General features: G+C 42.8%; 6 protein-coding genes across 6 annotated transcripts; 5 read left to right on the top strand and 1 right to left on the bottom strand.

Moving 5' to 3' along the window:
* The first annotated feature begins 4,950 nt into the window (after positions 1 to 4,950).
* Positions 4,951 to 5,918, top strand: K441DRAFT_707698 (uncharacterized protein). Its single transcript, XM_067653738.1, has 2 exons — positions 4,951 to 5,287; positions 5,340 to 5,918. Exons 1-2 carry the CDS (start codon positions 5,032 to 5,034, stop codon positions 5,645 to 5,647), a joined length of 564 nt encoding a protein of 187 aa, XP_067499880.1. The 5' UTR covers positions 4,951 to 5,031; the 3' UTR covers positions 5,648 to 5,918.
* A 750-nt stretch (positions 5,919 to 6,668) lies between these two features.
* Positions 6,669 to 9,165, top strand: K441DRAFT_239599 (RNI-like protein). The gene is made up of 2 exons (XM_067640702.1): positions 6,669 to 8,849; positions 9,021 to 9,165. Exons 1-2 carry the CDS (start codon positions 6,896 to 6,898, stop codon positions 9,029 to 9,031), a joined length of 1,965 nt encoding a protein of 654 aa, XP_067499879.1. The 5' UTR covers positions 6,669 to 6,895; the 3' UTR covers positions 9,032 to 9,165.
* K441DRAFT_239551 (uncharacterized protein) lies at positions 9,151 to 9,720 on the top strand. The gene has a single exon (XM_067640701.1). It carries the CDS (start codon positions 9,300 to 9,302, stop codon positions 9,606 to 9,608), a length of 309 nt encoding a protein of 102 aa, XP_067499878.1. The 5' UTR covers positions 9,151 to 9,299; the 3' UTR covers positions 9,609 to 9,720.
* A 111-nt stretch (positions 9,721 to 9,831) lies between these two features.
* K441DRAFT_707696 (uncharacterized protein) lies at positions 9,832 to 11,129 on the bottom strand (the record flags this gene model as incomplete). The annotated part of the gene is made up of 3 exons (XM_067653737.1): positions 10,751 to 11,129; positions 10,285 to 10,575; positions 9,832 to 10,125 (listed from the first exon to the last, which is right to left on the bottom strand). Exons 1-3 carry the CDS (start codon positions 10,871 to 10,873, stop codon positions 9,832 to 9,834), a joined length of 708 nt encoding a protein of 235 aa, XP_067499877.1. The 5' UTR covers positions 10,874 to 11,129.
* An 809-nt stretch (positions 11,130 to 11,938) lies between these two features.
* Positions 11,939 to 14,056, top strand: K441DRAFT_666019 (acid protease). The gene is made up of 4 exons (XM_067649595.1): positions 11,939 to 12,487; positions 12,553 to 13,339; positions 13,407 to 13,590; positions 13,679 to 14,056. Exons 1-4 carry the CDS (start codon positions 12,022 to 12,024, stop codon positions 13,775 to 13,777), a joined length of 1,536 nt encoding a protein of 511 aa, XP_067499876.1. The 5' UTR covers positions 11,939 to 12,021; the 3' UTR covers positions 13,778 to 14,056.
* A 12,339-nt stretch (positions 14,057 to 26,395) lies between these two features.
* On the top strand, positions 26,396 to 26,754 carry K441DRAFT_239520 (uncharacterized protein). Its single transcript, XM_067640700.1, has 3 exons — positions 26,396 to 26,507; positions 26,584 to 26,662; positions 26,713 to 26,754. The coding sequence occupies exons 1-2, from the start codon at positions 26,427 to 26,429 to the stop codon at positions 26,656 to 26,658; spliced, it is 156 nt and encodes a 51-aa protein (XP_067499875.1). The 5' UTR covers positions 26,396 to 26,426; the 3' UTR covers positions 26,659 to 26,662; positions 26,713 to 26,754.
* Positions 26,755 to 27,068: the final 314 nt, after the last annotated feature.

Here is a 27,068-nt window from a genome sequence, read left to right as displayed (position 1 = left end):
CCGCATTAACTTTGAGCTTATCCTGCAATTAAAGCTTCTAGTTATTAAATATAGGGTTAGCTCCGTTTATAAGCAATAAGGGGTCCGCAACCTTCGCGGACCATAACAATGCTAATACTATATATTAGGCTAGGGCCTTAAGGACTATAGCAAGTCTTTAGGTATTTAATAACTTCTTACTAAGTGTAGGGGTGTCTCTAGTTTTAAGCAGCTCTCGAAGCCGTTTAATTTTAGCATTAGCTGCTATAAGCTCTTCCTAGGGAGTTAAGACGGCAACTATTTCACTATTAGAGGTATTTATAGGTCCTACAGCGGCTTTGCCAGCTGCTGTATTTCTTAGCATAGTAGTAGGGGTATTAGGTAATTTCCGGTATTTATTTATTTTCTAGGGGTTCTGGTCTATACGTGTCCTATTTTTAGGTTTCGCGTTCTATTTATATTCTCTTAGTTCTTAGGTCTGTCCTGTCCTTATAGTCCTAGTAATATCCTTAGGGTCCTATTCTATGTCCTTATCCTATTCGTGGTCTTATAGATAAATATATTTAAATTTCTTCTTAGGAAGAAGAGTAAACGAGCTTTGGATAATATTAGCGACTTAGTTAATTAAGGCACGAGCATAGTAAAAGGGGCGCGTAAGCCTATATAATTAGTAGTCTATAAACAAGAATCTAAAGCTAGAGAAAGGAAAGGGGAAGAATAAAAGCACCGCTTAAAGTTATATACAATTCTCTAGTTACGTAATAGCAAGTTGCCATTACGTGACGGCAATTTGCGGCAATCTAACGGCAATTTGCTAGTGCCGTAACAATTATAGAGAACTATAATATTATAAGAAAACTACTCTAGGTATTCTTTCCGGTCCCGCTAACGTGCGAATAAGAGAAGGATGCTATAGCTAGCTATAACTAACTGCCGTAGGAGCCCATCGCCAAATATAAGGTTAAGGCGGCTGTGTTTAGGGCTAGCCTAAATAAGGCTCCTAAAGGGACGGCCTACTAGCTAGGGTATAGTAAGAGCTATAGCCTATACTAAGCGGTAAGATTACCACTCTCTTTACTAAATTACTTAAGATAGGAAAAGTACTATAGGAATAGAAGGTAGTAAAAATTATACTATTATAAAAGCCAAAGCGGGGGGACTATATAGTAGTAAACAACTATAGGCCAATTTCCCTCTTCCTAACGCTAGGAAAAGCACTTAAATTACTAGTAGTGGAGAGGATAATATACCTAGTAAAGGAACATAGCCTATTACCTAAGATATACTTTAGAGCTAAAAAGCAAAGGTTAATAATATATACGCTATTATATCTCTATAAGGACGTATTTAAAGTATAAAGAGGAAAGAAGACGCTATTTCTAGTATTATTTAATGTTAAGGGTATATATAATAATATAGCTATAGAGCCGGAAATTAGGAGATTATAGCGGTAATGGATACCTTAAACAATTATATAATAGGTATAGGACTTTTATACAAACCGTTGAGCCTATATCCTAGTTAATAGATATATATTAGAGGTATAAGCGCTCCCATAGGCGGGTTTTCCGTAGGGATTAGCACTAGCCCTAATACTCTTTCTATTCTTTAACGCAGATCTTATATAAAGCGCACCCAGAAATAGCAGCTCTATAGCCTTCGTTAATAACTACTTAGTATAGGTTATAGGCCCTATAGTAGAGGAAAACACACAGATTATTTAGGGCGAGATTATACTAATACTTAAGAAATAGGAGAGGACTAATAGAGCTTAATTTAAAGCGAAGAAAACGTTATTTATCTACCTTACTAGATATAAAGAAGCGGGTAGGGATACTACCACACCCCTCTAATTTAAAGAAAAAGGAATCCCCCTAATATAGAAAGTTAAAATCCTTAGGGTGATTCTTAATAAGGAGCTACGGTTTAAGGTATACCTAGTAGATAAGGTAGGTAAAGCTACTAAGGTAGCGCTAGCGTTACGTAAATTAAAGGGACTATAGTTTAAAAGCGTTAAGCAACTAGCTAAAAGCTTAGTCCTACTAGTAGTAGACTATATATCGCTAATATAGTACCCGCTTGTGATATAAGAGTTAATATAGCTTCTCTAGTAGGCGTAGAGGATTACGGTATAAGCTATTATTAAGGGGTTCCGTACTGTCGCTCTACTAATAGCGGAGGTAAAAGCTGGCTTACTCCCTCTTAAGTAAAGGCTGTATAACTAGGCTATCGCGTTCTAGGTATTAATCTATAAACTAGGTAAATTATATCCTTATTAGATAATTTAAAGATAGAGGCTCTATAGATAGCACCAATTGCCGCTTTAAAGAATAGTAGAGATATATAAAAACGTTTAAGTAAATAGGGTGCTAGAGGTCAAACTATATATATACCCGCTATAGGTGGCTGAGCCTAATATAGTAATATATAAGGATAAAGAGTATACTTAAGCTATTATTAAAGACTATAAGCTAGGGCAGGTTAACATATACGTTAATATATTAGTGCGTAATAGTAAGGTAGGAGTTAGCGTGTTTACTACGCTATTTAAAGTAATACTTTTAAAAATGGTAGTAAGCTCTAATTAGGCTAATGCCCACCTTATAAAGCTTCTAATAATTAGCGAGGTAGCTAACTAGCTATAGGACCCTATATATATAGCTGTTAATTAAGTAGGTTTTCTAATACCTGCTTTTAGTATAAGAATATTCTCCAACTTATAATTAGCGTTGCTGTTAATATAGAGCTAAAGGGCTAAAGCCTGCTAGGAAATAGTCGCAGAGATCTTAAAGAAGCTATAGCTAAATAACATTACGCTATACTAGATTCTAGGCCACTTAGAATTTATAGAAAATAAGAAGGCTAATAAGCTTACTAAAGTAGCAATAAAACTAAAAAGTGAGGAGCTACTATAAAGAGACGGCCTTCTATAGTACCTTATAACGCAAGCCTTAAAAAAAGCTAAGATAATAATAGGACCGCTTTTATTAGGAAGATCTAATACAGGCAAGTTTATAAGGAAAATTAACACAGTACTCTACCTAGGAAAGGCTATAGGATTATACTAGTAGCTAATTAGCTCTAAAGCTACTATTTTTACACAGCTATAGACTGGCAAGTTATTTCTAAAAGAATATCTCCACAAAATTAATGTATTAGAGGCGGCGTTATACAACTATAGGCTTATAGAATTAATATAGCACTTCCTCTTTTCTTATAGGAGGTAGATATAGTAGAGGTTTAGACTAAGTAAGCAGTATAAAGATTAATTTGGGGATCTATTATATATATTAGGAGGCTACTTACGTAGACAAGAAGGAGGCAGGAATATTAACGGCCTAATTAAGCACTAGAAGCCAGACATTAGCGTAGTTAAAGCTATAATTAAATTTATAAAGGAGACTGGATATTTATACCTAAGTGTATAAGATGCAAAAAGTATAGAAGCCAACGTTAATAAGCAAAGACTCTTAAGAATCCCTTATTCTATTATCTAACCGAATACACCACGAGCCTCCTCTACACGTGCCTCCACTGGTGCGTCGCCAATTAAGAAGCGCACAACGCCAGAACAGCCCTGCGGACACGAGGCGTCGAAAACTACTTACTTAGGCTCGCCTCTAAACTCCGACCTTTTTTATTTTTATTTTTAATAGTAACGCATTTCTTTCCTTTATTTCCTTAGTTAAGCATAGTATTAGGTAATGGATATATAGTTCTTATAGTTGGCTTCTAAACTAGAGCATGCATGTTGATGGCAGGAAGTATTTAGTTAGCGCTCTGTAACGGCCCATACCCTAGATGGTGCATGGCCATAATAGAATATACATACATACATACGTAGGCTGTAGCTAGGGCAGGATCTGGAGCAGCAGCAGACGGGGCAGCAGTAGGCAGCAGACGGAGCAGTGTCGGAAGCAGGAGCAGGGAAGTAGCAGGGGCTGGGGCGGGAGCAGTAGCAGGAGCAGCAGTGGGAGCAGCAGCTGGGGCAGGAGCGGGAGCAGTTGCTGGAGCAGTAATTGGAGCAACGGGCGGAGCAATAGCCAAGCCGCAGCTAGAGCAGCAACTGGAGCAGCAGACGGGGCAGCAGCAGGATTAGCAACAGAAGCAGCAGACGAAGCGGCGGACGGAGTAGCAACCAGAGCATTAGACGGAGCAGCGGTGGGAGCAGTAGCTGGGACGGTAGACTAGGGCAGCGGCTAGGTAGCGGGCCGGAGCTGCGGCTGGAGCTAGGGCTGCGGTGGCAGCGGGAGCAGTAGTTAGGGTAGGAGTGGCAGCGGTATCTGAGATAGGGGCGGGGGCGGTTGCTAGAGCGGCGGGTGGAGCGACGGGTGGAGCGACAGCTAGGCCGTAGCTAGAGAGGTAGCGGAGTAGTAGCTGGAGTAGCTGGAGTAGTAGCTGGAGCGGCAGAGGGAGAAGTAGCCGGAGCGGTAGGGGGAGCAGCAGAAGGAGCAATAGAGGGAGTAGCAGAGGGAGCAGCAGAGAGAGCAGCAGCCGGAGCAGAAGCTGGAGCGGCCGCCGGGGTAGCAGGCTGCTTTCTTATGTACCCTAACTACACCTCGCCTTGGCGGGGTGGCCCAAAAGTTCTAGTGCTCGTGTAAATTAATTCATAAAAAATTGCATAGACAACAAACTTCTGTTCCTTTTAGATGGAATAAAAATTTTAACCAGACTTCTTAGTTGTTGCTTCTGCTGCCTTATCCTCTCCTACCTCTTCAACAACAACTACCACACTCCCCCCTGCATAGGACGCGCTTGGCGTTGAGAGCGACGCTCTGAAATGCCAATTGAAATATAAGGCATGGCGAGAATTATTACGTGTTTGAGGGACCTAGATTGCCTTTGATAATTGGGGTCGATGTTGGATGTTGTCAATCCGGTGGGTGAGTTGAGGAGAGCAGGGAGGGGCAACAATCACGCAGCATATACATATGACGTAAGGATTGGGGTTTAGCTGTGTCGGCCCTCGACCACCACTTTCGTTGCTCCACCAGATCCATCTTTCATTGGTCAGAGATATTTTACAACTGATGCAATTGACAGTCATTCAAAATGAGCGGCACAGGTCTTTTCTATCACGAGCGGTTGCCTATTGACGTGCTTTTAGTCCAGGTGGTTGGCATTACTGCCTCGGTGTTTCTTACTGGAGCAACTGGCGCTGCGTCTTTTATATTTGTGCCCAGTATTCTAGAAGCTCCAGCTCCGTTAGCCGCCCGTCAGTGGAAGAAGGTCTACTCTATTGGTTCTAAAGTTGGATCCGGGCTCTCAGCACTTTCTACTGTGGCTTGTGGATGGTTGGCAGCGCGAGGTAGGCTAGTATGGCTTTGCGCGAAAGACAACAACTGACTTGGTTGTTTTAGAACCTAGCTCCAGTCGGACATTTAAGCTCTACACAGCTGCCGCCGTCCTTATTCCTTCAATCGTCCCGTACACCCTTGGCTTAATGGTTCAAACGAACAACAAACTCTTAGGCAAAGCGGATTCTCTTGCGACCACGGAAATCACAGATAAAGCTGCTGAGGCTGGTGTCACGCAGGAAGAAACAGTGCATGCGTTGATTGACAAGTGGGCAACGTTGAATTTAGGACAGGCTATCATCACAGGAATTGGTTCCCTGTGCGCTCTCTTGGCTACTCTGGACAAGATCGACATCGTCAGGTTGGCCTGACCTCTGGAGCAAACGGGATGGGTTGAGAGTGGGATGATGCAGAGAGATATACTGGTGTGGTGTTTGTTTCGGAAATGACTAGCTGTGGGCTGGTGAGGACTTGATGCACTATAAGGGGATACCAGGAATTTCTACTCTACGTAAGCGCCAGAGCCGAATGTGTTGGAACAAAATGTAAACCAGCGAATGAGAAGTGATGCAGAGTCTGCAAGTCAAGCACACTGTTCTCGATAGCAATTGTGTCCAGATACTAAAACATACTCTCATTGGGAAGCTGTGCTAATTAGTGACAGAGATAAGGGAAAATTGACATGCCCAGAGTCTTGCTGACAGCCTCTTGCTGACAGTCTCTTCCTTAGGGGGAAGGTGGGAGACAAAGGCCGGGGGTGGGATCTGGACGGGGCGAGTTCACTCAGCCTGACTAGTGGGCAGGCCCGATTTGGTGTTGGGCGACGAAGGCGTGTGGGCTTCTTTGGCTTTGCCCTGCATATCAAGCATGGTGGCGAAGCCTCAGGAGACTACTCCCTGCAGGCCAGCTTATCCTTCTCCAAGATCAGAGTCTCCTCTCTCCTTCCCCTTAACCCTGCATCTCCTCCCACCTCCTCATCCCTCCTCTCACGGTTGTACTGGCCAACGGGCAGCCTCCCGACGGTCGCGAGACCTGTTTTAAGTATCAGCTGGTGATTTTCGGATTGGCGCTGAGTGACCAGGGTTGATCTTGTGGACTCCGACCGGGGCTCGCACGTGGTTCCCCGTTCTTTATCGAAAGTGCGATAAGAGAACCCTTGACATCTGCAACTTCCTGTTAATTCCTACTCTCTCCCCCTCCGCGAGGTACGGCAACTCCAACAACAAACTCCGCTCTCCATACCATCTCTCCACTGCAACCCGACGGGCATCCCTAGGTCGTCGCTTTCTCCTTCCTGCCTCGACTTTCCTTCCTCTGCCACCGACTCTTACTCTTCAGCCGCTCCACCCCCACACAGCTGCTGACTTGTTCCCCGCTCCTTCTAGACCGAAACCGCTGCGCGCTCACCTCCTTCCGTCCGCCTCCTGCGGGCCTGGTCCGCACCCCCTTCGCAAAATGCCGTAGTCTGGAGCACACTGAATTGTTTCTTCAATCATTTCGAACCGTCTTTTCCCTTTCCTTCTACTTTGTACCTCGCCCTACCTTCAATACAGCTGGCCTGTCGACACTCGCTACTTCCGATCGCGTCAGCCGCATCCACACCTCCCTTACCTCGAAAGATGGAACCTCTATCTATTGACTCGGTCGTCGTCGACGCTTCTGCCGATCCAACTCCAACGAGTCCCGGCGCTCCTCACAGCGATGCAACCCCGATTGAATGTTTCAAGCTCAAGGGCCGCCGGAGACTACTACAGGGTTTGCAGCGTATATCCTCTTCCCCATCGCTAGCGAGGATGGGAAGAACATCTTCGGGATATCGGAGTGGTGGAAAGGCCTCAATGTCATGCGTTTCACTGTCATCGTCTGGCTCTCCTTACGGCCATTCCTACGGCAGCTCGTACTCCTCCGAAATATCTGCTGGATATTCAACAGCACCTACGTCTGCAACGAGCAGTCCTGCTCCCGGAAGTCCTCTCTTCGACGAGAAGGCTCGACTTCGAATCGTCACCTTAGGCATGCCCACATCCGTGCCCCTTCCTTCGGACCTGAGACCCATGTCCCGTGATGGCCTTGATACCGAGGGAGAGTGTTCCTCAAGACAAGTCAAACAAGTAAAGAAGTTAAAGAGAAGGGAGAACTTCAATTTTTGGGGAGACATGCCACCGGAGATCCGTACGGAGATTCTCCGTTATCTCAAACCCAAGGAAATCGTCCGCTGCTCATCTGTATCCAAATCTTGGCATGCAATGTGCTTTGATGGACAATTGTGGAGCCACCTTGATACTTCCGAATATTACCGAGATATTCCAGCAGATGCACTGGTAAATATCATTACCTCTGCTGGCCCCTTTGTTCGCGACCTCAATCTTAGAGGCTGTGTTCAGCTGAGGGAGCGCTGGAATACCAATGGATTGGCTGACGCCTGCCGAAATCTCGAGAACTTCTCTCTTGAAGGATGCCGTATTGATCGCACTTCAATCCATTGCTTCCTTCTCCAGAACACTCGTCTGGTTCATATCAACCTCTCTGGGCTTGCAGGAGCGACGAACTCTGCCATGAAAATCATCGCGCAGTACTGTCCCAGGATGGAACATCTTAACGTCTCCTGGTGCAACAACGTCGACACACGCGGAATTCGTAAGGTCGTTGAAGGTTGCCCGAACCTCAAAGATCTTCGCGCTGGTGAAGTTCGTGGCTGGGATGACATCGACTTCATGGCCGAAATCTTCAAACGTAATACCCTCGAACGTCTAGTTCTCATGAACTGCGATAGTGTCAATGATGACTCCCTTATTGCTCTTATAGAAGGTGTGGATAGTGAGATCGACCTCCTCACTAATCGCGCCATCGTCCCGCCTCGCAGACTGAAACATCTCGACCTTACGAGCTGCCGTGGCCTCTCTGACACTGGCATCAAAGCTCTTGCAAACAATGTCCCCTACCTTGAAGGCCTTCAGCTTTCCAAATGTCACACTCTGACTGATGCCTCCCTAACCGAGCTCCTACCCACTATCCCTGTTCTCACACATTTAGACCTTGAAGAACTCGATGGCCTCACAAATGCAACGCTACAATCCCTCGCAGCAGCTTCCTGCGCCCCATACCTGCAGCACCTGAGCATTTCATACTGCGAAAATCTCGGTGACTCGGGCATGTTGCCTGTTCTTAAAGCTTGTCCTAGCCTCGCGAGCCTGGATATGGATAATACACGCGTCTCTGACCTCGTTCTCGCCGAAGCCGCCGGTTGCGTTCGCACGCGCAATCGCGCCGCTAGGCCTTTATCTGGTTCAGAACGACCGCACGTCGCATTGAGGATTGCGGCGTATGACTGTGCAAACGTCACTTGGACCGGCGTACGCGAGGTGCTTTCGCGCAACGCCGAAATCTCCCGCCCAACCGCCTCCTCTGCCGCCTCGTACCCGCGCGAGATTATCTCGCTGAAATGCTTCTATAACTGGCAGCCCACTGTCGAAGAGCACACCAAGCGTGTCCTGCGTGGCGATTTTGCTGCTGCGGCCCGCTTGGAGCGGAAATGGGCTGACTACATGATGCTCAACGAAGAAGCAGGTGTTGGTGGCACAGGCGCGCGGAGACGTAGGAGGAGAGCGAGAGAGGCCCAGATGCTGCATGCAGATGAAGAGGAGGGAGGCGCAGGGGCTTTGGGAGTGGGTGGAGGAAGGCGGCGAAGGGCAAGGAGTGGACCTGGTGGCTGTGTGGTCATGTAGTCATTGGTTGGCATCAAAGTGGCATCTTGAGGTACGTTGACAGAGTATTAGCTTGGTCTAACTGTCGGTGGGATGATTTTATTTTTAAAAACCACGCATTCACAAGATAGACGGATGATTATGGGTGGAAGATGATTTTCGATATTATGCACTGTCTTTGGAGTGTTTTCGGGATGGGGACGGAGACAGAATTTCCTGGTGGAGTTCCGTCATGCATTTTTGCATTCTGGATAGATTGTAACCTTTTTTATCTCCCCAGCCATCCAATTCATCTTCCTGGCTTTTTTTCTGCGCAAGGATGGTGTTGGTGTCTATTGTTTGTCTCTTGTCTGACCACTACCGCGTTAACGTCACGCTATCTGTCGTGCATGTTTATATGTTCATATCTCGTTTTATTGGTACGAACTATACATATATGTGCGTGGCCATACACATTCGGAGAAGTGTGGTTCGTTTCCACTTATGCTTGCTCATTTTCGGGAGTCCGAATAGATTTCTTCGTCTCCAAACATTTGGACTCTGCTCTCCTCACCCTTGCCTGCTTCTACCCATCTCTCATTCCTCACGATCTAACGTGGTTCACCATTTGTACTTTGATCTCTTGTAGCTAGCCGCAAATAGACTAAACTTCTATATGGACATCTGAGCATTGAGGCCGAGGGTGCTGCCATTGCTGAGGAACTCTCGAGCCAGAGCATTGAAAGCTAGGTAAGCTAAATGAAGATGTAAGGTTACGTGGGCTCCCTCGTCGCCTCAAGTGCTGGTGACGCCTTCACTCAACTTGCTGAAGTTGTAATTTAAAGCGTATCAGGACGCAGCGTCCCACCGCATCACCCTTTACGCAGACCCCCGAGCACTTTCCCCGCTGCTGAACTCACCTTCAACACGTCCCGATACGTGAGACTAACGCGGGTTCCGCGCTGGTTTATCCCACCAACTTTCTCGAAAACTGATTCGTCTCCCAATAAACCCCAATTAGCAACCGTGGCGGCACCGAGATCCGCGTCCACGTCAACGGGCGAGATGCTATGCAGCAGATCGCTGTACGCAGCGCCGGTGGTCAGGAGGAGCGAGCGCGGTTCCTGGAGGATGCGCGCCGGGAGCGAGACGCGAGACGCATTCGCCTTCGCCTCCTCCGCACTCCGCTCGCCGTCCTCCCCGCCGTCTTCCCTACGTGCCACTGGCTCCGAGGACGAGACGTCGGGCTGGCTGGGTGCGGCTCCGGAGCCCGTCTGCGCGGCCGGAGTCGCTGCGCGCGGCGCTGGCGAGCCCTTGGCCATTACCTCGAGGCAGATGGAGGCGTTCAGCGAGACGGTCGCGACGACGGGCGCGTAGGCGGCGCCGTCTTCGTGCGGCATGATGCCCTCGCCAGCCTTGTACTCGTTTATCAGGATGTGGTTGGGCGCTCCGTGCGGGGTTGTCGCGAATACGCCCAGTGCGGAGAAGCGCGGGATTATGGGGTCGGCTAGGTAGGCGGGGAACGGAGCGGCGAGGAGCGTGTTGGATTTTGTGAGCGTGGAGGGGATGGCTTGTAGGCGCCGGTAGCTTAGGGAGGTCCAGCGGTTTGGCGGGATCTGTGTTGCGGAAGAAAGGTTAGTGGGATGGGCAAGGCGAGATGGGAAAGGTGGTCGTGAAGTAGGGATTATGTGGAGAGCTGGGGAGTGCGGAAGTGGCGGCTGAGGCGGGTATTCCCTGAATAGCAGGGGGTGGTAAGGTGAGGATAGAAGAGGAGAGTTGGAATCTTGGTGCCTTTCTGAGAATTGAAGCTTCTTCTTCCGGTGTTATGAAGTTCGGGATGTAATAGAACGATGGCGGGAGGGATGGGATAAGGAAGGGTGCTAGGAGGTCGGACTGGACTGGTGGGAGGGGCATTCTGGGTAGAAAAATGGAGTGCTAAAAATGCAAGAGGTATTGTAAGATTTACTATAGGAGGTCCTGTATGAGGTGGTGTCTGCAGAAAAGAAGAGAGGTACGAGGAGGCCTGGTGGTACATGTAGGGTCGGGCGAAAAAGCTAAGTATTTTGCCGGGCGGTAGTTCATGCGTTACGTTGTCTATTATCCTCAAAGGAACCCTGTGACTTGCTTCATCTCAAATATCGTCATGCAAAGCGGAGGATTAGACTGTAGCTGGAAATATACTGTTCTTCAACTCTAACCCTATCGCCAACGAGGCAGACCGGAAGCCTGCGCTATGACCACCAACACCAATAGGAATATAATGCCCCTAGCGCCACGGAGGAGCGGAAAAATAACAGGGCTGTCTCGTCGATATTTCATAGCCAGCTGTGTGAGGGTGGAAGTGTGTTCTCATCCTATCTAATGATTGGTTATGATGGAGAAAGTTGGCACCGTACTTAACAAAACGAACTACATGACGCCTCTTTTCTCATTGGCAGCTTTCCAATAGCTTAAGCTCGAAAAATTGTTCAGTTCTAGTACTTTAAATCGCGCACCGGTATTATTTTGCTTCCATCGTTCCGTAACTCACCTGTGGATCCTTGGGGTGTTAATGTCATGGTTGGTGTAGGACCTGGGCGTTGAGATTGCTTTGCGCAGTCTTGCAAGTTACGCTAAGCTGTCTTTCACGGCTGTTTTTGGCGGCCATGGACGATCCTCTTGCCCCCTAGAGCTCTCTTCCAGGCACTCTTTCTGCGCACCTCGTAAGGGGTCCGCAGGCCGAGAAATAGCTTTTTTGTCTAATTCGCCTGGGCCGCCTTTCGCCAGATGCCACGAACGCCTCCCCGTCCCCCAAGCTTCACTTCTAGTACTTTGGACCCCTGAAATTCTGTCGCTGAAACCAATAAGCACACCATCACCTATCTGCATATGCAGGTATACCTAGCACAGGTGTTCCTGTCATGGGGACCGCCAGCCTGGCCCCCAATNCCCGCCGTTGTTTTAGAGCCTCTCACTCCCCTTTGGGCTGTCAGACTCGTCCCTCGATTGAAATCATGCCCGCGTTACTTTCTGCGTTTCCATCAAGCCCTTCGTTTTCCTGATTCGCGGATGGATGAGAGCAAATGGCGCTGAAGGAACCAACGTGGTTTGGGACCTTATTTGCTCTGCTGGCGCTGTTGGCCCTTGCAGCGGCGCAATGCGACATATCCCCGCTCCAGCTTGCTTGGAGTAACACCACTGTCTCTAACGATGGTCTTGCTGTCACCAGAGGCATCGAAGTCGGCATTGGAACCCCGAACCAAATCTTCGCCTTCCGCCCGGCCACAACGCTGAATAACACGCGAATTAACAACGTTCTGGGCTGCGGCTCCGCTTCGAATGATTCTTGCGTAGGTGGAGAGGGCGGCGTCTTTGACCCTTCAAAGTCTAGCACATACGAAGTTTCCATAAAGGCGCAGTGGAACGGCAGTCAAATCGACCAGGAGAGCTCTTCTGGAGCTTATGTATACTTTAATGATGTGGTGGACTTCCAAAGCAATGGACATGTCGAAGGTTTTCCATTGGTGATGGATAGCGAAGCTGGTGGAGGTAGGCTCTCACCTTTCCCTCTTAGTGCTGGTTGAACATGAATTTAACCTGGGTTGTTCAAACAGGATCACAAAGCGGTTTACCGCTTGGTACGAACTCTTCATTCCTGCGAGCCGCCGTTATAGGAAGAGTTGCTCCTTCGAGAGCTTTTGGACTGTGGACAGGGAGCAGGTCAGTTGCACCTGTGGATGGACTTCTAGTCATTGGAGGTTATGATCAGGCAAGAGTTGCTGGACCGTTTACATCGTTCCCCGTTGGCAATTGGTCTCTCAGTCGTTCGTGCCCGCTTCAAGTCACCATCTCTCAAATCACTTATACAGGCATCTCTCTCTTCGCCAATTCCTCAGAAACTATAAATGCCTGCATAGAACCCTCGACACAACGGAGTGTGTTCACCCCGGATGTTGCGTCCGCCTTCAGCCGCGTCACAAGCCAGAACAGCTCGGCCTACAGCGGAATGTACTATCCAGTCAACCAGCGGCCCACTGGCAATCTTACAATCACACTTAGCAACGGCTACAATACTACTATTACGAACTCGGAATTGTTCGCCCCCCTCCGTGGGTCTGACCAATACGGTCGCTACGCTATTGTTAATAACTCAATAATCGAGGCTGGGGTTGCTGACAACCGAAAATCCAATCCCAGCTCGGTGTTGCCGACGCTTGGTGGGTTGTTCCTAACATTCAACTACCTAATTGTCGACTATGAGAAAGGTGAATTTCGACTGGCTCCAGCAGTACCGAGTGATCAACAAATTGCTTCTTCCAACATCACAACCATCTGTACTCCTACACCCTCTCCCTCCTCCGCTCCATCTCTGCCTGCATCCGCAACACCAACATCTACAAGGTACTACCACCTCACTTAGTAGAAAATCTTTTCAAGTTATCACTAGTCACTAAATCTTTCTCTTCAGTTCGTCCAAAAATGTCGGCGCCATAACTGGTGGCACAGTAGGTGGCGCTGTCGGCCTTGCTCTCCTTTGCGGTATCATTTTCTTCCTCTTCAGAAGATATCGCCGTCAGCGTGCTTTAGTGGACTCTGTCAACTCCCTTCAATCCCCCGCCTCGCAGATCCCATCGGAGATGGCGGCAAGAGAGGTACGTTGGCCCAGAATATCGAGATTGCCTGAGTTGTGATAGGATCTATTCATAAATGAGTAACTATGCTGATAATTTGTCTGATTAGGAGCCGAAGCCAATTCACGAGATGCCCACAAGTCGACAGGCGAGCGTGCGGAGGACTGAGAGTTGGCTTGGGCATGGAAACTCACCCGAAAGCCCTTGAAATAAGTTTCAGCGAGATCAATCGTTTCGCTATGGGAGCGTCATGTTATTTTTATATACGTGGATACTCAAGATAATCATTGGTTCTATTCTACTATAATTAGTGCGCTAAATAGAACATGAGCGGCGCAGGTGTCAAGGTTATATTCATACTTTGCTAATCTGCTACGGAAAGTTTACCAGGAAGTCACCCCCTATCCCTTGCACCGATAGGGTTCTCGGAGGTATGGCCCGTGCGTGTGAACACCAAAATATCTGATATTTGATATTTGAAGCCACGAAATTCTATGAGAAGTATATGTCCTCTGTTGACGGTTCAGTATAAATGCCCATATAAAGTAAAACAGCGAGGTATGCAAGGAGCTCCTGCCTGCATGTCAGTTTCCACGGCCGAGGGGAGTCCTTTGGCTAACGCTCTGGGGGAGTTAAATAAAGCTCTATATATCAATTTGTAAACTCCGCCAGCTTATCCAAGAGCTCATCTATAATGAAGAGCTTAAATATTGTATAGGTCAATAGGAACTGGATTATAGTCAGGGAGTGCTGACGGCGCTAGGGGAGGCTTCTTCTTCGCTCGTGTTACCCGATTAGGGTATTAAGTCTATGGAACAAAGTCTTCATCGTTGGACTTGCGATTCCGCACCATCTTAGTGTCGTATTTAATATTAGAAGTACGGTCTATGTTTTGGTGTTCCTGGCAGAACGCCGACCGCCCAAAATTCCAGCTTTCTGATTGGCTACGCACGTGCCACAGCTGCGAGAATCATATTATCGGTGCAAGGGATAGTATTCTATTATCCTATTTAGGCCCTTTGCTGAGTCATCACTATTTTATGTAAGTTATGTATAAGCATCTGGAGTCGTTCTAAACTCAGCGTACAGAATAGCTAATATCTATCACGTTTATTAAATTTTATTAGTGCTATAATTTATAAAGCCGGTATTGTAGCTTACGCAGCGGTGCTAAAAATTACGCATTTGTAGCGGGATCGTGTCTAAATTTACGTAGGGTAGACTGATAGCTGCGCACCCATAATTGCGCGTGCGCAGTCGCTTAATTTCCTAATTAGGAAGGTGCAAGACCTTTTATTAGCGATACCCATACAGTCAGCCATATGTAAATCACGAATGAGATAATCTTATGCCCTTTATTTGCCTACTAACACTGTTTTACCCTAATATCAGCCTACTTTCTGCCTAACTTTAGTAAAAAGTAATTAAAATTTAAAGTTCATTAGCTGACGCCTTAAATATTAGATGATTTGAAATCGATAACTATGATTAGTATATAGTTAAACCCCCTTATAACGATATGGGGTATATAACGATATCTTCTATATTACGATCTACATCCTTAATTAACCCTTTTTTTGGTGTAATATTACGATATTCTGGCTTTTGGTAATATTGTTAAGGTATTTTACCAATATTGGTATAAGCAGATTTTAATTCGTTAGATTTAACACTTACTTACTATATGTTTAGCCATTAATACCCACCGCATAACAATTTAAATCTATTAAAATAACCCTTAAATCTTACTCTCTATACTTAATTCTACCTTATTTATTATAGTAAGACATTAAAATCATAAAAGGTAACGCCGTTAGAGATTTTCTAACCTTAAACGCTAAAAAATACGCGCCTACTACCTAAATTACCCCCACCTATTGTAAAACCAGCTTACTTAATAGGCTACTAACTTCTTCCGTTATAGAATTAATTAATCCTTAATATTGGAAATACTTAGCAATAAGTTTAAGCACCTTAATATAGCCAAATTGCTACGCGGGTAAGGTAGGTAATGTCACGGGACTCACACGTTCTCACGTCTCTGCGCGTTTTGACGTTCTTAACCCGTGCTCACGTTCGTCCCGAGACACCTACGCACGTTCTCCTACAACCCCTATTTATACCCGTACCTGACCTGTTCTGTTCTGTTCTGTATCCAAATGTCTTTGTATCAACCACGCATAGTTACGCGTACGTAGCCTTCTTCAATTACTACCCTGTTTAGTACATTGTATTCCAGCTCGTGCCCACTTCCGTGACAGGTAAGAGCGTAAAAAGGACACTAAACAGCCTCTTTTAAAGGAAGCTCTCTTTAAGTAGCACTAACGCCTATAGAACCCTTAAATTCCTATTTCTAGCGAGCTTATATATGCCGCCGCCTCTTAGTTATAGTAACGGATATCTATATTAGCTAAGATAATAGAGCTAAAGTAGTCTATTAGCTAGTTAGAAGGCTTTAAATCTTATAATAATATTTATAAGAGAAAGCAGTATAGTAAGGCTACCTTAGTTAATATAGAGGGGGCGGAGGATTATATAATAGAGCTTTAAGCAATTATCGCATCTTATTTACTAAAGGATGTTTATAATATAGATAAGATAGAGCTATTTTAGAAGGCTATACTAGATACTATATTAGTTACTAAGGCTTAATTAAGAATAAAGATATAGAAGGCACGAATCTCTTTAGGTAATTGCTTAAATATAAATAGCTCTAACAAGCTTCCTCTTCTTATAATTAGCTTAGCACTATAGCTATATTACTTTACGGCCAATAAAGTTAATATAGCCTTATTAGATATTATCTAGAGGCATAATAAGAAGGCCTAGATAATAACGGTTATTATACTTAATTGGCTTACCTAGTTTAATAAAAAGATATTTAGTAAGAAGGTACTCCTCTTAATTAATAGCTTTAGTGTTATAGTGCTGCAATAAAGTAGACTAAATAACTACGTTATAGTATAAAGAGGGGAAGAAGGTGGAAAGGGGGTATTGTATATAAATAGTAGGGCCAGCTACTAAGTCGTTAGTAGTAGGCCAGTTAATAATAGGAAACAGTACGAGACAGTATAAAACAGTATGCGTTAGGTCAGTGCTATAATAGTACTCCTCTCCCCTAGATAGTTTGGTCCCTAAACTAAATAAATAACTTAAAAATAGGCAGTATATAGGGTTGCCTATTTTTTTACCGCAAAGATATTAGTTCCGCTTACCGCCCTTAACTAAGCCAATAGCGATTTTCTATGCTGGGTATAGAAAATCCTAATTAGTTAGTTTAGTGAGTAAGGTTAGCAGAACTCTATACTACTACCTAAATTAATCCACGTGGCATTTCTTAGTAAGAATTTAGCTAATTAGACAACTTTAACCGCCGGTTAAAGTTCTATAACATCTTAACTACTATAAATTTTAATACGGTGGTCGGCCGTAACCTTAGTGTAACTTTTCCTTATTTTATACCCAGTTTGGGGATTCTGGCTTCTTAGGGTGTTGCTTATAAAAGCGCTATATAGCTTATTCGCAACCCTTTAGGTCTTTCTCTAGCTGCTAGGTTATATCCTTATAATATTTCTATTTAATCTTATAAGTTAGGCCCTAGGGGTCTTCGTCGTATATATTAAGGATTTTCTTAAACTCCCATTTATCTTCTATATTACCGTTATTATCTCTCTCTACTACTTATCTTTATATATTACGGCGCTCTATAGTATTAATATTTACTTAACTAGGGATCTCTTTAGCAGCCTAAAGGCGGACCTTAGATATATAAAAGGATTTATTTACTTAAATATAGTCTAGGAGGTCTACTATAACTACCCCTTAGTATACTACGAGTACGGGGTACAGGCCGTCCCATTTATCATCCTATTTTTTCTTAGGTCTATTTATCTTTATATTTTCTAAGCTAACTATAACTATATCACCTTTATAGAATAACGCGCTCTCATCCCTATAGGTATTAGTATTATCTTTATAGTATTGCTATAAAATCCGGGCTAGGGCCTTAAGCTATATTAATATCTACTCAAAGCGGTTGGCTACAGAGTCTGCGTAAAAGAACTCCTTCTTTATTTATGCTAATAGTATTAGTAGGCGGAGGCTAGCAGGCTTAATTTTAAGGCGAAGGTTAAAGCTATAGTTTATAAAAAACGGGGAGATACCTATACTTTTATTAACTTGGTTATTTATAGTAAACTTAATAAGTAGTAAGTAGTTAACCTAGTTATCCTATATAAAGCTAATAAAAGCATAAAGGTATTTATTTATAACAGCGTTAATAATTTTAGGTATTAGGCTAAGCTTAGTTATAAGATTATCTTAAGGAGTTTACTTAGTTATTACTAGAAGTTATTAATAAATTATATACCGCAATCGGAGATAATCGTGCTTAGTATACTATAGAACTTATATATATTATTAACAAAGCCATTAACTAGCTCCTCTATTAAGAGTCCTGTTACTAAAATAAAGTATTATATTTTAGTTAGGCGGTCTATAATAATAAGGATATATTTATATATCTTACTATAGCGTTAGTATACTAGCAGCGTTATAATATAGTTAATTAAGATATTGGTCTATAGGTAGGCGGGTAATTCTAGTAGTTTTAGGAAACTAGGTAGGGTAGAATAGGGGGTCTTAGTGCAAAAGCATAGGGCATAGTCTTTAACGAAGGTAGCCGTAAACTGGGAGATTTCTAGCCACCAGTATATTTAGTTTAAAAGGTTAAGAGTCTTAACCTAGCCGGGGTAACTAGTAGGGCCGCTGCTATAAGAGTAATAGGTAACTTCTAGGCGGAGGTTTAGGGCGTTAGGGATAAAAAGATATTAGCGGAAGTAGATCTATCCGTTAATAATACTATATTCTAACTTATTATAACGGAGTAATTTCCTAATCTTCTTTAGTTAATAGCGAGCTTTCTAATTACGTAGGGCTACTACTATATCTTTTATAAGTTTGTTCTTTTAGTATTCTAACTAGATTAATATATCTAGTAACTTTTTAGCTATTTTAGGGTCTAAAGCAGCTATAAACTCTGCGTTATTAGAGTTACGGGACTTATATAGTAATTCTTCTAAGATTATAGGGTTAACTTTTTAGGGCGGTATAATAACTTAGGCTCGGTAGCGAAGGCGTTTATTATTAGCGTCCTTAGGCCTTATTCCTAGTAGTTAGCTTAGAGTATTAGGGAGCGTAGTTTTACTGCTAGGTCTATATATAATTATAAAGTTAAACTATAAGAGGAACTCTACCTACCAGACTTAGCGCTAGTTTAGCTACTTAGTAGTTATAAACGTCTATAGGTTCTTATAGTTAGTAATAATTTTAAATAGCTCCTTAGTCCCTTATAGCTTAGGATACTATTTCTCTAAAGCCTTAATAATAGCTAAGAGTTCTTTATTATAGATCTCGTAGTTATACTCTAGCATAAAGTGCTTTATGGAGAAAAATGCAACCAGGTTTAATTTTCTATTATTATTATACTAGGAGGGGACTCCGCCGGAAGCCTAATTTAATATATCTATCTCTACCACTATTTTCTTTATATAGTCGTAGTATGCTAGTACTAGTGCTAAAGTAAAGGCTTCCTTAAGGGCCTTAAACAATTTAGCTTATTTTAGTCCCTATAGCCATCTAATATCCTTCTTTAGAAGTTTTATTATAGGTATAGCAATAGCAGAGTAGCCTTAGATAAATCGTTAGTAAAAGCTCGTAAAGCTAAGAAATTGTTATAGTTCTTTAATTAATGTCGGGTCCTTCTATTTTTATAAGGCCTGTACCTTCTTAGGGTCTATAGTTATGCTATTAGTTAAGATAATTAAACTAAGGTATTTTATTTTAGTAGAGTAGAACTTAGACTTATTAATATTAATCTAAAGTCTAGCATTACTAAGTCTTTAGATAACTTTATTTATATACTTAGTATACTTAGCTTATATTTTAAAAAAGATAAGGATATTATTAAGGTAGGCAGTGCAGTAGTTATTAAGGGCGTTATATAGAATATAGTTAATATAGTTCTAAAATATAGCGGGTGCGTTATAGAGGCTAAATAGTATAANTAGTATCTTATAGAGTCTAAACTGGGTAATAAATGCTATAAGCCACTTATAGCCCTCTGTAATCCGGATCCAGTTAAACGCAGCAATTATATTAAGTTTAGTAAAGTACTTAGCACTATAAAGTACGTTAAGTATCTCGCGGATTAGTAGTAGTAGGTATTAATTCTTAATAGTAACTATATTTAGGCCTTAGTAGTTATAGTAAATTCTTATACTGCTACCGGGCTTAGCAGTAAGGAGGAGTGATGCGGTAGTTAGTAAGGTTAATTCGCGGATAAAACCCTTATCTAGCATCTTATTAATCCACTTCTTTACGCACCTAAGTTTAGCGGGTAGGGGTGGTCTATTTTTATAATACGGGGCCTAGTTTCTAGGGGTGATCTTAATTTTATGGTCCTATGGTTAGTAAGGGGGCAGCTTATCTATATTCTTAGGGAGGAAGTGCTTAATATATTTACTAAACTCCTTTAATAGGCGTTGTAGAATGTCTTTACGGGTTAATCCTAGTTTACCTTTTAGGAATTTTTTAATATTAGTATTAACTATCTTCTAACGTAAAAGCTTGGGTTTAGTTTTTAGATTTATTTTAAGGAAGTTATGGAAATAAAGGGGGAGTACTTTACGGGCTTTCTTTATTGTATAGTCGCCTTCTACTAGCCGGCGGAAAGACCTTTCTAATAGGTTTAGTACTTTTATTAGGCCTATAGGCAGCTCTTTAAGCAGCTATTAGTGCTTATCTTATTTAACTAGTTCTACTAGCTCTGCTATATAAATCCTTATTACCTTTATATCTTTTTATTTATAGAACTAGGTAAAATTAATAGTATAAGTATATTTAATATTATCTAGGTTAGGGCGTATCTAGTTCTCTAGTGCTACGGCTAGGCTAGTATAGCTTAGTTAGCCTAGGGGGGCGGAAATAAGGTGGTGGCTTTATATAGTACGCGCGGGAAACGGGTATAAGGTTAGGCGTTACGGTAGCGCAGTTTCTATTATCCGGGTCTTAGTAGTTCTATAGCTAGTCCTTACTATAACGCGAGCTATAGTGTGCGTATATAGCATATAGCTTAGTTCTAGGTATTAGGCTAGGCGGCTAGGGTTTAAATAGTGCCTAGGTTAGGGTTAGATTCTTAATAATAGCGGCGCAAAGCGGACCTTCTTCCTTAGTCTTGGCAGGGCTAGCTAGCCTATTATTTTAGTCTTAAGTGCTAAGGTAGTCCAGTCTTCTACTATCTTATTTCTTTATAGCTATATAGGCTCCCCTTTATTAGGAACGTCTTTTATTATTAGGGCTTTATATATAGTCCTAGGCACTAGGCTTAGTAGTACTAAGTATCTATATAGGGCGTCCCTACTAACGTCAGTTATCCCCTATAGGAGGCAGTGCCTAAAGTAGTAGTCTAAGTTAAAGCGGATCTTAAGTTTCCTAAAGCTAGGATAGGGCTTATACTTCTAAAGCTAGGGTATACTTAGAATAATTAGGGTAGCGGGCGAGAGTTTAGTAATAAAAAAGAGCATAGCTTTAGTATAGAGGCCGATTAATATTTAGGTGGTAAAGTAGTCCGTAATAAGTAAAGTTAGGATACTATCTATAAGGTGTAGTGGCCTAAGTTGTTACGGCTTATATAAATACCTCTGAACTAAAGCTTATAGAATGCTATATTATAAAGATACTAAGCTAAGGAGCAGAAGGAGGTTAAGGAAAGGATAGGTCTATATATATAAGCCAAGTCTCTAAGCGAGCCCCTAACTAGGCTGTATGTAGACGTCGTAGGGGCGGTGCCCCAGCGCCGTCATATTACCCCCCCCTTCTAAAGAAGCCTGCCCTTAGGCTTTATCCCCTTATAGAAAAGAAAGAGAAAGAAAAAAAATCTAGCATCTGGCGCTCGATCGCGATGCCGGTTAACGTAGGACTTGCAGCAGTCCTGCAGCTCCTGCTGCTATAGGGGTATATCGCTATACCTAGTTAACGTGGGGCAGGCAGCCGTTATGCAGCTCCTGCGAGGGGTATATCGCTATACCCAGTTAACGTAGGGTAGGCAGCCGTTCTGCAGCTCCTGCTGCTGCGAGAGGTATATCGCTAGGAGCCCTCTGTTGGTCGTCGTTCCTCCTCTAGAACTCCAGTACCTCCTAGCTCTACTATCCCCCCTTTTATTATAGCGCGCCCCGAGCCATAAAAAAAGCCCCCTTAACCCCCCTCTTATAAAAAGGCAGGTGAAAAAAGTTTTAATAAGGGTGGGAGGGTTAGGGAATTGTAGCTCGCATGCGTATCGGCACGAGCTCTTGTCCGTTTAGTAGCAGTACGGTGCTAGCGACGGGGTCGTATTCTAGGGGGCAAAGCTCTCCCTTGTATACAGTTGATACTATAGGCGAAGCAGTAGAAGTCGTTTGTGGTGCTGTAGGCAAAGCAGCAGAAGTCGATTATGGTGCTGCAGGCGAGGCAGCAAGGTATTAGTTTAGCTACAGGCGAGGCAGCAGAGGTCCAGTGGCAGTACGGTGCTAGCGTTAGATGGTAGATAGTAGGCGTATCGGCTATCGTTGGTCAATTGATCGCAGGCGTATTGGCACGATTATTCGGTTAATCAGACTGTAGGCGTATCGGCACAGCTGTTGTCTATTTGGGGGTAGCAGTACGGTATAAGCGGCAGGGTCGTATAAGGGGCAAAGGTCCTCCTTATATACAGTTGTTACTGCAAGCAAGGTAGTAGAAGTCGGTTGGCTACAGGCAGAGCAGCGAGGGTCGGTCGGCTGCTGATTAAGCAGCTAGGGTTGGTCAGCTGTAGGCAGAGCAGCAGGGGTCTATTGTAATAGCAGGCATATCGGCGCTATCATTGTCTAGTTCGTGGTTCGTGATCGCAGGCGTATCGGCGCGATCGTTCGGTTGGTGGATCGTAGGCATAACGGCACGATCGGTTGGTCGGTTTGCATTCGAAGCACGTTCGGGCCGCATTCGAATTGCAGGCGTATCGCAGGCGTATCGGCGCGACGGTAATTAAGATCGTAGGCATATCAGCACGATCGTTGTCTCGTTCGTAGATCGCGGGCGTATCGGCGCGATCATTTGATTGGTAGATCGCAGGCAGATTAGCGCGATCGTTCGGTCGGTCGGCTGCAGGCAGAGCAGCAAAGGTCTATTGTAATAGCAGTACGGTGCCAGCGACAGGTTCATTTTCCGTAGGCAAATCGGCACGGAATCTTGTCGGCTCGTATGCGTATCGGCACGAGTTTCTTGTCAGATTTGGGTAGCAGTATGGTGCAAGCGTCGGGTAGCGATAGTGGTCGAACGCAGAGCTCGTCTATCGGTCGGTTGATGGGTCGCAGGCATATAGGCGCGACGGTAATCAAGATCGTAGGTATATCAGCACGATCGTTGTCTGTTTAGGGTGGCAGTACGGTGCAAGCGTCAAGTGATAGCAGGCATATCGGCGCTATCATTCGGTCGGGTTTGCATGCGAATCGCGTTCGGGTCGCATTCGAATCGCATTCGGGTCGCAGGCGTAACGGCACGATTATTATCCAGTTCGTCCAAATCGATTTCATTGTTAAAGCTTACACAGTTCAGTATTAACCTCGTTGTCGAAGTGTATAAATGCCTAAGGTAAAGCTTGTATAACTTAGTATTAACCGTGGTCGTTCCTTAGTATGCGTAGCTTAGTGTCAGTTAAAAAGGATCACCGCGGGCGAAGAAGACGATCGAATCAATAAGGGAGGCAGTCGATCGTCGATGAACTCATACGGTCGTTGTCGAAGTCGCAATAGCAGGCGTATCGGCGCTATTGTTGTTAGATTTAGGTATTAAAAGAGGTATCAAAAAGGTACGTGTCGATATTTCGATTCTTGTTAACGACTGGCAAGACATGCTTTTATAATAGTAGGCTGTCTCATTCGTAGGAGGTCATATAAATGGCTATTAAGAGAAACGCGTTAATTGTTTGTAAGAGGTTATATTAATAAACAGGCTCATCTATAGAGCTATTAGAGAGTGCCATAAATCGGAATAAATCTCCTAATCTGTTCTCCTAATTAAGAGTGCTATAAATTACTTAAATTCTCCCCTGGGCTCCTAGTACCCTTATACATAGGATTATGTTATAGATATATTCGGCTGTAAGATCGAGGGACTACCTAGGTCGATAGTAAGGTTCGGGTCGATTAGGTACGGTGGTTATTAATGAGAACTCGATAGGTGTCTGTAGGGCGTTTATAGACAAGTCGGAGAGTTATATCGTAGGCATATCGGCGCGATTGTACGGTCGGTTTGGGTTAGGGTAGCAGTACGGTGTAAGCGTTAGGTCCTTCCTAATCACTTTCATCTCTCCTTATACAGCTTAGTATCAATCGGGGTGGTTATCGCAGCGTAGTCTGTGCTAGAGGATACGGGTAGAATTTGTTCCAGAGGACTTCGCGGACAACATGCACCTACCGCCCAATAGCACGGCGCGGGTCACAAGTTAGCTTATCTTAGCCGTCGGCCCAAACCTAATGCATACTAGAGGACTTCGCGGATAACATACACCTACTGCCCAATAGCACGGCTTGGGTTATGTCTTAGCTTATCTTAGCTGATACTACGGGATTAGTACTAGGCTTAGTAATAGGATCACTATATCGTTCTCTGTAGTACTAGGCTAAGTCTTAACTAAGGTCGTCTCTGTAGCTCGTACAACTCTATATTAATCGAAAAGGTTAGGGGGAGTAAGATATTTTTGCCTTCCTAGGCAGTTGTCCTTATCCACAAAAGACCTTCTAGCTGCTTAAATACCGGCTCCTAGTATTAATAATAGCGACTTAACGCGTTAATGACGCGTAGCTAGGGGTGTTTAACGCGTATTTTTTTAGAACACGCGGAACGGGGGTAGGAGATTATCTAGGCCTTTTTAGGCGAGGTAAAGAGGGAGCTTTAAAACGAATAAAGTCCCCCTTAGGTGGGTAAGCTTAGTATAATGTTACGGCTTGTATAAATGCCTCTAAACCGAAGCTTGTAGAATGCTGTATTATAAAGATACTAAGCTAAGGAGTAGAAGGAGGTTAAGGAAAGGATAGGTCTATATACACAAGCTAAGTCTCTAAGCGAGCCCCTAACTAGGCTACATATAGACATCACAGGGGCGGTGCCCTAGCGCCATTATATAAGTGCTAACAGCTTCTTAGTTATAACGTTATACTTTCTTATAATAGACTCTACGTTAGTAAATACTATTATAATACTACTAGAGTCTACTAGGCTTACTATATTAATATAAACTTAGGGGTATAGGTTACGTAATAAGGAGAGTTAGGTTTAAATAAGGATTAATTTCTTATTACTATTTGCTAATCTAAGATTAAGTAGCAGTTTACTAATAGAAAGAATTAATTAATCTAGTAATAGGGACCTAATCTTCTTGTCTTCCTCCTTATATAGTTTAGACCCTTAAACGCAACTTAGTCTAACGTGTTCCACTACCGAGCGTATTACACCACCGGGCGCATCACTTCTTCTCAGATAGTAACCGTCCAGGCGCGGACGGTCGGGGCGCCAGGCCCGAAACGGCCTAGCATATACAAGGTCTTGGCGCCCAAGATATCTTCACTCTTAATTAACCCGTCGACCTTTAACACCCCATCGCTTAATTAATGAGCGAATATCTAGTAAGCTAGAGCTTTATATTAGCTATATACGTTATAGACTAACTTATATACTAGATTTTCAATCCAACAGCTCTTATAGAGCATCCAACATACCTCCCAAGTAAGTAATTTTTCAAGTCATATAATTTTCATATATTTTTTAGAAAAAAAAGGCCTCTGGAACTATATTTTTAAATTAATAGAGATCTATTTTTTCTTTTCTCAGTTTTATATTATACCGCTTACTAGTTTCTTAGTTATTTTAACATATTAGCTTTAAATTAACGATTTAAATTTTTAAAAATTTTCGGGAAATTTGTTTCTTGGTTTTATATTATACCGCTCACCAATTTCTTGGTTATTTTAACATATTAGCTTTAAATTAACGTTTCCAATTTTTAAAACTTTTTAGGAAATTTATTTCTCGGTTTTCTACCCTATTAATTACTTAATTATCGGATTTTCCAACATCTCAGGCTTCCTTTCTCACTAGGAAGAATTATTTAATATGCAGCCTATTGCTTTATTTACTAATATTTTTTCTTTTTATTTTTTATTTTTTCTTATTTTTTCTTGTTTTTTCCAATAATTATTTTAAATTTTGGGTATTAGATCTGCTAGTGCTGCTGCAATTACTGCTGCCAATAAGGCTATATATAAGAAAAAATGGTTATTAGGAAAGCCCTTAAAGATATATTTTTTTCTTAGTAGCTCTAAGAATATACTAATTCTATCTAAGAGCAATAAGACAAAGACCTTAAGGAGAAGTTAAGGTAAGAAAGATTGTATTTTTTCTTAGTTTTTCTAATATTTTAGGGCTGGTTTCTAGGGACATAAGGACGCAGATCCTAGATACTACACCTATCGCATCCAGAATGCAGTAAGTTTTTCGCTATTTTTTAGACAAAAAATAACTAATTTAACATTTTTTAGCGTATGCCTAAAAAGGTAATTAATAGTACTAAGGAACGTAATATACTTCCTTGCAGCTGTAACTACGAAGTATATTATTAAAAATTCCGATAATAGTAATATAATTTCTTACTTTACCTAGGAATCTATTCTGGAGCTCTAGTGTGCAAAGAAAGGGCTTTAAGAGGTGAGAAATCTAGTTTATTTCTCGTATATTTTAATAAAACTAACTTTTTTTAGGGAAATTCCGACCTTAATAAAAATAAGAGAATGCCTAAGGCCTTCGGCAGATATAGATCTTACCTTCTTTCCTTTTTTAAGATTTTTTTTAGCGTTTTTTTAGTTAATAAGGTATTTAATTCTCATTTTTTCTAATATTTTTTATTTTCCGAGTAAAATTAACTAACTTCTTGGATTTTCTAATAAGATGCTTAATATTAACGGTGCGCGCGTTGCTGCCTTAAAGAAGGTTTTAAAAATTAAGTCTAAGGGTAGTCTTTAACTAGGTACGTAAAATAGCTTATTTTTCTTAAAATTTACTAATAAATCTTGCTAGCTCCTTATGAATTTCCAGAAGATTCTAATTCCAATTAGTAGCTTAATATTCTTAGTTATACCAAGAATATAGAGTTTTTTTGTCTTTTTGGTTAATTATATGTTACCTTAGTTTATTCTAAGGAGAACGTCTTAGATTTTCCAAGATTTCTAGAGGATTTTCCTATATAATCTGCAAAATAGAGTTTCTTTCTCTGGCGTTAAAGGTTATCGAGAATTTTAATACCCTCTTTTATTTCCTTAGATATTCTAATAAACCTCTCTAGTTTATGGCACTTATATAGGATTATAGTGCCTAAGTAGTCTCTTAAAATTCAGAGAATTACTTAATAAAAAGTCTTAAATTTCTTTAAATAA

The sequence above is a fragment of the Cenococcum geophilum genome, assembly GCF_001692895.1.
Source record: "Cenococcum geophilum 1.58 unplaced genomic scaffold K441scaffold_47, whole genome shotgun sequence".
Taxonomy (NCBI): Eukaryota; Fungi; Ascomycota; class Dothideomycetes; order Gloniales; family Gloniaceae; genus Cenococcum; species Cenococcum geophilum.
Note: the sequence above shows the minus strand (reverse complement) of the source record. Positions and strands in the feature narration are given on the sequence as shown.

What these genes read in the sequence shown, in the direction of transcription:
- K441DRAFT_707698 (XM_067653738.1), top strand. Translation starts at nt 5,032, where the DNA reads ATGAGCGGCACAGGTCTTTTCTATCACGAGCGGTTGCCTATTGACGTG. An exon ending in TGGATGGTTGGCAGCGCGAG is followed by an intron (nt 5,288 to 5,339) that starts GTAGGCTAGTAT and finishes TGGTTGTTTTAG; the next exon opens with AACCTAGCTCCAGTCGGACA.
- K441DRAFT_239599 (XM_067640702.1), top strand. Translation starts at nt 6,896, where the DNA reads ATGGAACCTCTATCTATTGACTCGGTCGTCGTCGACGCTTCTGCCGAT.
- K441DRAFT_239551 (XM_067640701.1), top strand. Translation starts at nt 9,300, where the DNA reads ATGGTGTTGGTGTCTATTGTTTGTCTCTTGTCTGACCACTACCGCGTT.
- K441DRAFT_666019 (XM_067649595.1), top strand. Translation starts at nt 12,022, where the DNA reads ATGGCGCTGAAGGAACCAACGTGGTTTGGGACCTTATTTGCTCTGCTG. An exon ending in GGATAGCGAAGCTGGTGGAG is followed by an intron (nt 12,488 to 12,552) that starts GTAGGCTCTCAC and finishes TTGTTCAAACAG; the next exon opens with GATCACAAAGCGGTTTACCG. An exon ending in CGGAGATGGCGGCAAGAGAG is followed by an intron (nt 13,591 to 13,678) that starts GTACGTTGGCCC and finishes TTGTCTGATTAG; the next exon opens with GAGCCGAAGCCAATTCACGA.
- K441DRAFT_239520 (XM_067640700.1), top strand. Translation starts at nt 26,427, where the DNA reads ATGCCTAAGGCCTTCGGCAGATATAGATCTTACCTTCTTTCCTTTTTT. An exon ending in GCGTTTTTTTAGTTAATAAG is followed by an intron (nt 26,508 to 26,583) that starts GTATTTAATTCT and finishes TTTTCTAATAAG; the next exon opens with ATGCTTAATATTAACGGTGC.